The 13,571-nt window shown below is 41.8% G+C and overlaps 1 protein-coding gene across 24 annotated transcripts in view; it reads left to right on the top strand.

Moving 5' to 3' along the window:
- The window catches only part of LOC117573835 (protein lap4), a 66,196-nt gene that overhangs the window by 23,820 nt on the left and 28,805 nt on the right, over positions 1-13,571 (top strand). For 20 of the 24 annotated variants that reach the window (XR_007955326.1, XM_052007217.1, XM_052007218.1 and 17 more), the window contains 9 exons: positions 926-1,140; positions 1,628-1,903; positions 1,967-2,046; positions 2,115-2,374; positions 8,998-9,566; positions 9,643-9,849; positions 9,926-10,112; positions 10,187-10,551; positions 11,707-11,991. Coding sequence is in view for 23 of the 24 variants with exons in the window: in XM_052007217.1 (XP_051863177.1) it covers positions 926-1,140; positions 1,628-1,903; positions 1,967-2,046; positions 2,115-2,374; positions 8,998-9,566; positions 9,643-9,849; positions 9,926-10,112; positions 10,187-10,551; positions 11,707-11,991 (2,444 nt within the window). In the remaining variant the exon portion in view is untranslated. Of the gene's footprint in view, positions 1-925; positions 1,141-1,627; positions 1,904-1,966; positions 2,047-2,114; positions 2,375-3,406; positions 3,493-8,565; positions 8,918-8,997; positions 9,567-9,642; positions 9,850-9,925; positions 10,113-10,186; positions 10,552-11,706; positions 12,022-13,571 lie in introns of those variants that run through there. The other 4 variants (XM_052007238.1, XM_052007222.1, XM_052007228.1 and 1 more) reach the window with 4 other exon arrangements.

Genomic DNA, 13,571 nt, shown 5'->3' with positions numbered 1-13,571 from the left:
CACTTGTGTGAAAAAGATCTCAAGGCAATACATCAATAGAGCCTCCTCCCCTATATGTATTCGATGTAAGTGATGTAAATGGTTGCGCCCGCGTCACTTTAATGCTGTTCAAATTATCCAATTAAAACTCTGACTGTCTGACGGTCAAGAGACACACAGACGCCCCTGGGCCCTAGTATTATTATTGTTTTTACGCGTCGTAGTTGGCTTTATTTACATAAATCTCCATATAAAAACGCTGCTTAAGATCCGCTAAATTCACTTAAGTTATCAATGACAACAGCAACGATGATGATGACACCGTCGTCGACCCGCTGGGTGTGTTAAACATTTCAAATATTTGTGGAATGAGTGAAAATGATTATGATAAGTTATGGGCTGACATTGGATGCAGCTACTTGAGACCCCAAACTGAAACTTCCGTCAGCAACAACGATTTGCATTTGTTTATTGCGCTCCACCGCCCCGCCTCGTCCCCAAATGGTTGTTGAGAGGTTTGAGTTCAACTGGATTGCCCACATGTTGCAATTTTAGTATTGTTTACGTTGTGTGAAAATTTATGGCGCACACTCTCATAACCGATTGATGGATTAGAGAGTGCTGTATTGGGCCCTCTTGCCTTGTGGCTTGCGTGCCCCTTGCTGGCAAATGTTTATGCTACAGATTCGGAAATAGTTGCGCTCCGCGCCCATTGTTGTTTTTCGTTTAGATTTTTGTTGCTTCTCCAATGGGCAGCAGTATTTATTGATTTTACATAGCTGAAAGCCACGGGCCATTAACCGATCTTAATGTAAATATTTATATACGCTTAACTGTACGAATGCATGCGCATGCCGTTTGCTGCTAATAATATAATTAGTTAAACACCACAATCAATTAAAAACCAAATTGTTAATAAAAATTCTTCACTCTTTGCCGCCCGCAGCACGCGATCTGGAATCCGATTCGGAGCCATACGAGGAACGCGAACCGTCGCGCACCGTTGTCAAGTTCTCCGAGGAGGTGTCCCAGGAGAAGGATACGCCATTTGTGCGTCAGAATACGCCGCATCCGAAGGATCTGAAGGCCAAGGCCCAGAAGCTGAAGGTGGAGCGCAGTCGGCATGAGGAGAACACCAATTTGATGTCACTGCCAGAGGAGGTAAATGATACTAGAAGATCAAGTGGGCAGGGTCGGGGGTCAAGTTTATGTCTCTACTTCAAATGCCCCTAATTGCTTTCGTAATGATCGCTCGAGGGGCTCCCATCCAGCTGAGTCAATTCTTTTCCATTTGCTTTCACAACTGCTGACCCACATACGTATTTCTTTATTGCCGCCTAAATTAATTAATTTATATTTTTGTTTTATTATTATTTTCGTATTTTTACTAAATAACTTAGATATAAGGCTTCACAGTATTAACCACATACCAAATATTTTTCTCTAATTTTAAGTTTACGTATTTATTTGGAATTGCAAATGAATCTCTTTTTCTATCTATCAAATAAAAATTAATATATTTACTTAAGTTACTTTTCCAAATTATGTTTGAAATTAAGTGATTAAGTATTATTTATGTATTTGTTGAATTTCGCTTAATTATTAAATTTGTTTCAATTGTTAAATGATTTTTGTTTGCTTTTAACAGAACGGCACGAAGCCAGTTGTGACAGAAACCCCCACCGAGACACGAACCCAAGCAAATAATCACCAACAAGTAGCCGTGACAACCACCAATAACACCAGTGCCGCACAGCCGGTACAGAAACCAGCAGCTGTGGTGAATTCTTCCAAACCGGTTGCGGTTGGCATTGTTTCACCAACACCAACACCCACCACTGTAGCACAGCCACAATCCACACAGGGTGATTCGACAACTGCTGCTGCAGCTGAGGAAGATGCCGACGAGCAGGAAGATGAATATGTAAGTAAAAATTTAATAATAATATTTGATTCATATAATAAACAAATTCATATGCTATTACAGGAAACCGATCGTCGTGTTGGCTTTCAGGTGGAGGGTGAAGACGATGACTTCAAGAATCGACCACCCAAACTGCACAGACGGTAAGTCGACAAGTCTCTTCTTGCTATCTAAAACGTACTTTATACTGATGATTTCTATATATTTATAGCGATACACCGCATCATTTGAAGAACAAACGTGTTCAGCCGTTGACCGACAAACAGGCCAGCGAAATATTGGCCAATGCTTTGGCCTCACAGGAGCGCAACAACGAGCAAACGCCTCAGCACTCGGTGCAGTCACCCATTGAGGAGGAGAATACCGATGCTGAGCAGCTGGAACAGGAACAGGAGCAGCAGCAACAACAACATCCATTCGATGCATCGCTCTCCCCAATACCAGCGCCCACTTCAGCCGAAGCCGTCTCAGGTAAGTTGCTACAATGCAAGAGGTTTCTCTTAAGAGCTCACACAGGGCAAATGTGGTGTGGGGTCAACTCGAAGTAATCAATAAACAATCAATAAGTGCACTTAGAAGAGAGAGAGTTAAGAGATATGAGGGCAATATTCATATTGTATTGCAAATATTTCTTACTTTGAAATTCAATCATTGTTTGTCTAACAAAATCCAAGAATTATTCACACAATTTGTCTTCGTTTTTGTTAACTAAACTGACGAAGAATGCAAACAGTTTTAATTGAGATAAGCCGAAAACAAGGTAAAGCCAAAACTCATGAATTGAAGTTCTCGAATCTCAAAAGTAAACCAGTTCAAGAGTAAATAAACTCCTACGGGGTAATTATGACATGTGTCTTGTTTGATTATGCTGATATCATCGTCATCAGCTCAAAGAGTTGTATCACATCAATTTAATTACAACAAAGGCAAAAATTAAAGGTTAATCCGTTGGCCTATTAAAAGCGCGTTACGCGAGTGCGCAACAGGTAAACAAATGCCTAGAAATTTGGCCTAAAAATATACGTACGTGCATAGTACACGCAATGCGAGCAATTACAGTCTACAGTCAGCGCCGTGAGTAAAGCACCCAACTAACAGTGGGGCATATCAGTTATCGCTATCTATTTGCCTGCCTGGCTTGCAAAAGCTGATAAAGCAAACAAACGTTGAGTGTGGGGTAGATAAAGTGCAAACAGCGAATGAAAATGAGCAAGAAAACGAGTCAAAAAAATAAAGAGCAAAGCAGAAAGAGCAAAACTATAAAGAGCGCAACAAGTAAAGAAAGTGTGAAATAAAAATTGAAAAATGAAACTGAAATGAGTTTTGCCTCATTATGGCAAATGTTGAGAGGCTACCTGAGTGAGTGAGAATGTGAGTGTATGAGTGTATTTGTGAGTACTTGCTGGTGGAAGAGCTTGTGTGTGAGAGAGAGAGAGTGAGAGTGCAATTGACTGTCTGGCTGTGCCTGAGTTTGGGGTCTGGGTCTTGTCGTGTTGCCCATTTGCCGCCGCGTTTAGTCATTTTTTAGTTACGCTTGCGTTTTGTCAACATCGCGAGAGCGCGCGTCACTTCGCTACTTCGTACTTCGCGTCAGTCTTTTGCTTGACTTTTAACTATTATTTGCTTATGGCTATTAACGCCTGCTGTCTACACAGAGACTCACTCTCGCACTTGTGCAGTCAAAACAATAGCCAAAAACTTCACATACCTTGACTTAGTCATAAACATCGAAAAAACAACAACAACAATTTTGAAATCGCAGTTGATTGTTGAGTTATTACTTTTGTATTTTGTACAAATTTGCATTGCTTACGTGTTGTTGCACTGGTTTTTTATTGATTTTGTTTGGGGTTGACTGTGGCTGACTGTCTCTGTGTGTCTGTGTCATTTATTAGAGGCATGTCTGCACATTGCGCATACGCAGCGTAGGCCGTCGAGCCAAATTGAATTTCAAGTGCAAATAAGCAAGTAGTTCTTGCAGTGCAGCAAGGTCAACACCACATATGCAAAGGCAAAAAGTGATTCTTGTGCTTCTTCAAGGCTACGCTGCGGCACATCACAGACTTGAGTTGCCTCAGCGTTGCCTTGTGGCAACGTTAGCAGCTTCCGCTATTTACATTTTGGTTGCAATGCATACGCAAAATGAGCTGCTTGGCAGCACACACACACACATACACTTTCACATGTTGTTTATATAGCAAAGACTTGCTTTATATTCTATATATAATATATATTTGCACTTGACAAACAGCGCCAAGTTTATCTCCAGTTCGCAGTATGTGTGCATATCCGGTTTCCTGGCAAATGCTTTTGACTACATTTTTTGTGTGTGTGCGTTTTCGTTTTGTGTGCAGCACAATCAACATTTGCTCAGTACCTTTTTGCATTCCTTTGGCAAACAATATGTTGCATTTGCTGTCGCTGTTGCACTTGCCATCAGCATTCATTGTAATATCTTAAAGCGAACTCGCAACCCCAGCAAAAGCAATGGTGGTCAATAAATAAAGCGTTGATAAGCCCGAAGCAATGCAATTGATTTTGTGTATTGTATTGTTGATTGCACGCTGTTCTCTGCTCTGCTCTGCTGTGTTGAGCGTTGCCCTTATTGAATTTCTCGGTGCGTGTTCGTTTGCTTATGTTTGTGCTGTTTGTTTGCTGCGTTTGTTTGCACGTTACTGCTGGATTATAACAAGCTTTAGCCAAGTACTCGCTGCAGGCAACAATTTCAACTATTCACTCGCATATATTCGAATTATTTCATTTTTCATTTATTGATATTTTCAACAAACACAGATTTGTCTTTCTCACAGTTGCATGTGAATTTTCGCCAGCCTTGAATGATTCTTCTTTCTTTTCTCGCCTCCTCCACTTTGAATCTATTTGACATTTCGCGTGCAGAATGGAAAGAAGAGAAATGCAATAAATGCCAGATTTAAGCGAGAAAAAAAAAGCACTGCTGAAAAAGTGGCAAGGGAACTGTGCGAGATGGTTATGTCAAACGATTTTGCATTACATTTTCCATTGCGAAAATGTTGCAAATGCGCGAAATACTCGCAACTTGTCGATGACACAACTGCCGAGTGGGGAAGGAGGAGGAAGAGGGAGACAGTTGGCTTAACGCCTGAATAGGCGACATGACAACGCACACAAGTGTTGCACTTGTTGTCGCTTAATGGGATTATAGACGTACTTAGAGCGCTTTCTTTAATAGTTCAATAAACATAATTCGATTCTCAATTTAAATAGTAATAAGAGTTTAGAAGACTTGTTTTCATTCACAAACAGTTGTGAGTAGAGCAACTTTTAGCGGTAAATTAAAGCCAAATGAGTCAATGATGTCATCCCCCTTGGCTTATCGGCTTGTTTCCTCACACATTCACAGTATCAATTTCTGTTGCTGTTGCTGTTGTCCGTTAACTCGATATAATTGATAAGCCCGCGGCGTATGGGGCGGCTACGCGATATTACGCATACGCCTACGACAGGTGGACCAAGGTCATTACTAACGCTTGACTTTTCATTGTAATTGTAATACGTATGTACGTATGCCGTAGGCTGTCCAAAAATATTTCATGTATGGCGCAATGATTCAGTTTAGTTCAGTTTTCCAATCATGTTCGCTTATCTCGAATTTGTTTTTACAACGCGTCACTCCAACGCTGTTTTTTGCTGTCTCTCTTTCTCTCTTCTCTGTTTTTGTTTCTGGCCTTATCAATTGGGCTTTAGGCATTCCAAAGTTTGTGTTGTCGTCGTACCTGTGTTTCAGCCAGCTGATTAGATATGAGAGAGAACACAACGCGCACCCCTTTTAGGCTCGCTTGCAAAACAAAAAAGTGGAGATTTGTGTGTTGCTCATACGCACAGCATAAAAAAAGTGATTCATTAATTTCTGTTTTATGCATTTTGTTTGTGCCACATTTAAGAATTTTTTCAAAAGCTTTACATTTGCAATTTGTCAAGCGGTTTCTCGGTCGCAGCACCCGCAACATGACCGACAATTTATCAACCGCTGCGGTTGCCTGTTGAGCCCTTTCTGCGTGGCACGCATTCATATTTCACGTGTTTATCGATCTCATCGAGAGCAATTAGTTCACTTGATCTTCTGCGAGCGTAATTAAAAGCGATTACTTTTGCGGTCATTGGCATTCGATACAAGAGTTGTGCATTCAATTGGCAAGTTAGAGAAATGAATACAATACGATGAAGTTGGGATTGTGAGAAGCCCAGTTGAGTTGGCATAAAGTTTGTGACATGCGTCCATTAAATTTGCATAAAGAAAATGTTTTCTCAAGTTCGACTTGTCATAAAGAGAATATGTTAGTGGCTAGACAGCAACAAAAGGGAACAAGAGAACACACGGGCGTGTCTCTCTCTCTCTCTCTGTCTTTCTCTTTCTCTGGCTTTGACCAAGTCCAAGTGCAAGGCAAAGGCAGAGACAGAGAGACGCTTGTCAGCCTGTCAATGGCTGGCCACAGGACATGCATGACAAGGCTGGACACAAAGCTGTTCTGTGTGTGAAATATGAGTTCAGCTTCTGGCGCTGGCCTCTGTCATGTTATCTACTACTATACCCACATCTCTCTCTCGTTCTCTCCTAGACTCTAGACCCTTCTTGGCCAGGTCATTTACATATAAATAACCCCAAAAAGCGAGCTGAGATGTGAAAGCATCGCATTGATTCGGTATTCGCCAATCAGTTGCTGCATTTTCAGAGTCGCAGACAACACAAACTCGAATGCCCTCGGGGTAAACATCGTCTTCGAAAATGTTTTTTTTTTTCCCCTTCAATGTTTTTAATGAGTTTCGCCGCAACACATTTTTTTATGAGTGTTTGTGCCTCATTTTTGGTGGTGCATTTAAATTTTAATATATTCACATTTATGCCATTTATTTGCTGCACATTACTTTTACGCACTTCATCGAGCGTACTTTTACTTAAATACAGTCGTTAAATTCCAAATGGTATTTTGAGTGTGTGTGCGGGAAAGCGAATGAAAATGCTCAATTCGTGCGAAGATCTTTAAAGAATTATAGCTTAAATTATTTTTCTTCAGCATTTTTCCTCAATCGGTTAAGGGAATTATAAATATCCCATTTATATATTCTCCATCGCCACAAGTCTGGCGGCTACTCAGCAGATGGATGAATTTTGCATTTGTTGCATACTTACAGGCGATTGCTGCACACATATATACACACACACACACACATGCAACACGTGCCTCGCAAGAAAGAAATATCGTATTTTGTTTTATGTCTTTCTGTTTGTCGTATTGTGTTGTTGCTCTTGTCGAAGCTCTGGCAAAAAATGGCAAAAGATTTCTTCTGGCTTTGGCCCCAATCCAATCTCTGCGTGCCTTTTGTATACACATGTATAAGTGTGTGTGTGTGTGTGTGTGTGTGAGTGCACACGTGTATGTCGAACATTTTATGGGCGCTTATAAAATGTTTTCATATTGTGAAATTGTTGGGCATTTTACACATTTTGCTCTCGACCCTCTCACAAAAAAAGAGCAAACCATTTTTTCTTATTGCCTGATTATTTATCCGAGACAATTTTTACGATTTAAATGAAAAGTTTTGTTTGGGTAAATAATTGACTTTCGGCGATGGTAATAAAAGCTGTAAAAAATATGTAAACTGAGGAAAAAAGGCATTGAAAATGAAAATGACCGTTAATAATTCATAATATTATCGTGTGGCAAAAATAGCATGTTGCATACTTAAGCAGTTGTACTGCGAAATGTTGTGGCCTTAATTAATATGCGAATCGAGCGAGTACAACAACAATTATAAATGCGACTCTGGCAATGTTGTTTGGTTGGGGTTATCAGCATCAGGACTCGAGCAGGACTCATTCCATTTGACAGTCATTAAAAGTGAAACAAGTTTGTTGCCGAGTGCCGACGGATTTATTGAGTGCAAATCAGCATAACAACAGTGAAAGCGAATTAACAATGGACAGTTGGCAAGGGACGAAGTGAGGGGGGTGGAAGAAGGACCTGTTTTACCTGGCCTTTTTTGTGTGCGACTCTCGTTGCTCTTTATTTATTTAATTATTATTCAAAAGTAGCTTAAGGCCATTTCGCTGATGCTAGCTGACGATGCCCAAAATGGGGATTGGGGAGCTGGGGAACTGAGGGCAAACCTGGTCTATTGTGGTTATGGCTCAAGGTCGTTGGCTTTATGGCCTAAAATGGCTTTATTTTCTATCCTCTTCACTCTCCTGACTTGCCTTGCCTGCCTGCCTGTATCGGTTCATTGGCTGGCGTTTATGGGATCCTGGCGAAACACACACAGCTGCGTCCTCTCATCGTCGTCGCTGTGGAACTTTTTCGGCAGCCATTAAATTTGCACACAAATTTTCATGTCATTAATATGTAATTTATGCAGCGCATAAATTTATTCCTCCTGGCAATCGAATTAAATGTATTGCCGCCAAATCAGACCAATCAAAATTGTAATTTTTTTTGTTGCCTACTTCTTAATTTAAACGATATGAAGTAGATACTGTTTTTATTGCTATTGCGATTTTCCATGCCGTTGCGCATAAATTGGCAAAAGAGTTGCTGTTTTTGTTGTTGTTGTGGCCTTGTTTGGTTGAGGTTGAAGTTGAGGTTATTGCGAAAGTGCAATGAAATAAAATGGTTCAATATATACAGGGTGCTGTGCAATCTGCAAAAAATATGCCAAGCAGCGCATATTGAAAAGTGCATTCAAGTTGAAATTCATTGCGTTTGTGTGTGATAACATCGCACATCATGTTCAATGTCAAAATTAAAGTCAAGGAGGGCAACAACACGTTGCCCCGCAGCGGCCAGCGTAGCAATGGCAACAACTTCATGGTGGGCGGGGGAAGTAGTGGACGCAACAGTCCTGCCACCGGCAGTCTGCGCAGCTCATTGGTTAGTTCAAATGGTAGCTCCTTGCGTCGCAAGGACAAACGTGTGCGCATCGTGACCAGCTACGATCCCGTGGATCGCGAGTACGAGCGACAGCGACAACAACAGTTTGGTAAACACTTTTGGAGGGAGAACGTTTTAAACTCTGTTGCAACATTGCTAAACTCTTGTCTACTTCTTTCTCTCCCGCAGATAACATTGATGGCGTCACAGAGCTGCGTTTGGAGCAGTACGAAATACACATTGAACGCACCTCCGCGGGGCTTGGACTGAGCATCGCTGGCGGCAAGGGTTCGACACCGTTTAAAGGCGATGACGATGGCATTTTCATATCACGCGTCACCGAGGCGGGGCCAGCGGACTTGGCTGGCTTGAAAGTGGGCGACAAGGTGCTCAAGGTGAACGGCATCGTTGTGGTCGATGCGGATCACTATCAGGCAGTGCAAGTTCTGAAGGCTTGCGGTGCCGTGTTGGTGTTGGTGGTGCAACGCGAGGTCACGCGGCTCATTGGGCATCCGGTGTTCAGTGAGGATGGCAGCATTTCGCAGATCTCGGTGGAGACGCGTCCACTCGTCGCCGAGTTAGCGCCAGCTGCGCCACAAGAGCGCTACATTCCGCCACCAATACAAATCATACCCGAACAGCAGCAGCAACTGTTGCAACAACAGCAGCAGCTGCAGCAACAGCAGTATCAGCAACCACAGCAGCCAATACAACAGATTGCTCCAGTTTCGAATGGAATGCTGCTGCAGAATGGCAAGGTGAGTGTTAGGTTGTCTGTTTGTGTGTGTTTGGAGCGGGGTGTTGATTGATTTATGTTGTTTTTTGCGGTTTCAGGACACGACGGCGCCGCTGAGCTTTATTCAATTGCACACGACGCTGATACGGGATCAAATTGGCCAGGGATTGGGCTTCAGCATTGCCGGCGGCAAGGGCTCGCCGCCGTTTAAGGATGACTGCGATGGCATTTTCATATCGCGCATCACCGAGGGCGGACTTGCCCATCGCGATGGCAAAATCATGGTCGGCGACCGTGTCATGGCGGTAAGTGGCAAACGCTAATAGCATTTCACTGTAGCACCCAAAACCGCGTATCTCTCTCTTTCTATCTCGCTTGCAGATTAACGGCAATGACATGACGGAGGCGCATCACGACGCCGCTGTTGCCTGCCTCACTGAGCCGCAGCGATTTGTGCGTCTCGTGCTGCAGCGCGAATATCGCGGTCCCCTCGAGCCGCCCACAAGTCCGCGCAGTCCCGCCGTGCTCAACTCGTTGAGTCCCTCCGGATATCTGGCGAATCGACCAGGTTAGTCGATGCTTCTTCGTTTGCTTTTAACTTTGTTAACTATTCTCTCTTTCCGTCTCTCTGTATGTTTGTAGCCAACTTTAAGCGCTCTGTGGGCGATGTGAATGCCGCGGAGCAGCCTTACAAGTACAACACATTGGCCACCACGCCCACAGCAACGGCAACTGGTGTTGCCTACACAAACAACAACAATAATAACACGCTGCCTAACAACAAGACAAACGGATTTGTCACAGCTACAGCTCCAACTGCTGCTGTTGCTACTGCCCAGGTGGCTGCTGCTACGATTCCTGCCGCAGTTGCTGCGTCACATATTGACAAATCCACAGGTCAGCCAGTGCCAGCGCCGCGTCGCACCAACTCTGTGCCCTTGGGCGATGGCGATGGGCCACTGAATGGTGCGGCATCCACAAGCAGCGGCGACTCGGGCGAGGCTCAGGTAAGATATAGTTCATAGATATATTTCTTTTGTAGTTCCTGTTGTGTTTTAGTCCCTTTAGCCTTAGTTACCTGTTTTAGTTGTTCTGCACGTCATTTTAATGTTGCTCCATAAGCTCGTTCGTTCGTTCGCTCGCTCGCTCGTTCGTTAATTCATGCTCAGGCTTAAGTCTTAAGTAACCTCCTCAGGCCCAACACTAAAAACCCAGTCCAAATCCAAATTCAAAAGCCAACAGCTTGCGCGTCAGTTGTTAGATGACGATGATGCCCCCGGAGGAGGTAAGTTCGAACTGACGCGCAAGTTGGGCAAATAATAAATAACGAAGATTCACGCAAATTGTTGTTGATACACACATAAACACTCTTCCTATAAACAACATACACACATATATCTAATTGTGCTAATACATTTTGTATCTGCGAGATTATCAAACTATAACCCTAGCTCTTAGATCTACACACATATACACACATCTATATATATATATCTATTACATATAAAGTACATATATCAAATTTTTGTTTGTGTTTGTTTTGCATGTGCCCTGTGCGCTGTGCGCGTTTATCCTGTTACTCTTTCTCTTGGTACTCGTATCACATATACACATACATACGTGTATTACATACAATATTTTTTATATTATTCTCCCCCTCCTCCGACAACAACAACATTGATAAATATGCACAAGCAATTTGTGTTCGTTTTGTGTCCTTGGCTTACATATTCGTTCTACAAAATGCACATCGAATCGAATTGAGAAAGGGACCAGCAGGGCTACTTATACGGCTGTATATATAATAAAGCTAAAATACATAATATACATACATACTATACTATATGCATTCACATTCGTAATTATCTATATATTTAGTTAGTGTTTAGGCAGCTTAGCTTAGCATCTAGAGCATTTAGTCGCTACAATTCAAATAAAAATACCAAACAAAATCGAAACTGTGTAACGAAATTTACCAAAAACCAAACATATTTTTGTTTCTTTTTCTATAAATCCAAATGTTGCTTTAAAAAACTGAACTTTCTGCCACAAAACAAATATTCCGAAAAAACGAAAACCGAAACTTGTCCAATTCAATAACACCAACAAAAAAAATAAACCCCAATCAACCTAAAATCAACCACTGTCAACGACGAGAGCAGTCCTCATCACTGCGGCCACTGACCAGCGATGATTTTCAGGCGATGATACCGGCACACTTTCTCAGCGGCGGCAGTCAGCATCAGGTGCATGTGGCACGGCCCAATGAGGTGGGCGTGAGTGCCGTGACGGTTAATGTGAATAAACCGCAGCCCGATTTGCCAATGTTCCCAGCGGCGCCCACCGAATTGGGGCGTGTCACCGAGACCATCACGAAGTCCACGTTCACGGAAACCGTGATGACCCGCATCACCGACAATCAGCTGGCGGAGCCATTGATCAGTGAGGTGACTATCACAACATCACGCATACACTAAAAGCAAAAAAATACAAAAAAAATTATAAAAATAATGTCAAATAGTATGTAAAACAATTGCTGTGTGTGTAAAAAATGGCTCTTCGATCTCTGCTCTCCTGTTTCCTATGGCCAGAATGCGGCTTTCCACAAGGACGAGAGCTTTGCTTTTCACATGCCAATTGCACAGCCACACACCATCACACACAAACACATACACCCCCTCACACACACATACACAATCTTTAAAATTGATATACAAATTGTAATTGGCTATAAATTTCTATTGTTGGCCCTCATCTTATTTTGTTTTTGTTAGCCCTTAAGCACCTACTACATACACGCATATGCATAAATATATTTCTATTTTGATTTATTTGTAAATAAAATTGATTGTGTGATTCTATTTGAACACCCTTTGACTTGGCTTCCGGCAGCACGCCCAATGCTTCAAATAATCAAATATCGATCGATGAGATCAGTTGAAATCTTGTGAAGCATTATGCAAAACACGCACATTGATATTCAGATAACTAATTTGACAAGTAGTTAGTAATTGGTTTATGGACACTCGGCAGGAGGACATCCCCAATTAATCTGTATTAATATTGTGTAGCTGTTAAGATGACAAAACCGGTTAAAGGTGCATGCAACATTTACTTTAAATCAATTGAAATTCAGAGCTACAATTTAACTGGACTTTTACTAACAAACTAAGAACTTTATTCAAATTTAAGTAATAAAATGTAATGAATTGGATGAGAGTATTTTATATTAATTGCATTCTTCGTTTAAGTGCTTTAGAGAGAGAGCGTTGTAATCGCATTTAGCTTTTGGTTCATGGCTTAGCCCGGGCAACTCTTAAGTGTGTGCATTGGCTGCTTTACTTTACTCCTTTCAACATGAAAATCCACAAAATCCCTGTCGAAAATGTGTCCAGTTTGCACATGAATAAATAAATCAACAAACTGATTGTAAATTCTCGCACAGATGTGAGCCATCTCTGCCTAACTAAAGGTCCGTTAAATAATGCATAATGAAAAAAGCATTTATTGTAAAGTTTTCACCACGCCACGCCCACACAACACAACATAACACAGCATATGCAGAGGGCTGAAAACAAACTTATGAAGTTTATCTTTCGACTGTGACTGTGGCAACAAAGTTGTGTTGTGTTTGAATTGCAAATAAAATATTTAATTGTTTTTAATTCCACTTGTTGGCATTTTGTCATACACTTTTGACAAAGTCCTGCAGGCATTTAGCTAGAAGCATCGATTGCAGCGTCCTCGATGTCGCACAAGAATTCAATTTATTTTAGTGAAAACTTTCCAAAGTCGAGTCGTCACATACAGTTACATCTTTGTTTCTGTTTCTGTGTGTGTGTGTGCGGCTAATGAATGTAAAACTTGTATTATATATTTTGACATTTTAATATCAGACTTACACATGCATACACACTCGTGTATGTGTGTGTGTGTGTGTTAAGCCGCAGGCAGCTCAAAAGCATTTGTTGTACCTGTTTGTTCTTGCAAATTGGAACGTAGCCGCAAACTGTTGAGTTTTTGTCAG

The sequence above is a fragment of the Drosophila albomicans genome, chromosome 2R (assembly GCF_009650485.2).
Source record: "Drosophila albomicans strain 15112-1751.03 chromosome 2R, ASM965048v2, whole genome shotgun sequence".
NCBI classification, from domain to species: domain Eukaryota; kingdom Metazoa; phylum Arthropoda; class Insecta; order Diptera; family Drosophilidae; genus Drosophila; species Drosophila albomicans.
Note: the sequence above shows the minus strand (reverse complement) of the source record. Positions and strands in the feature narration are given on the sequence as shown.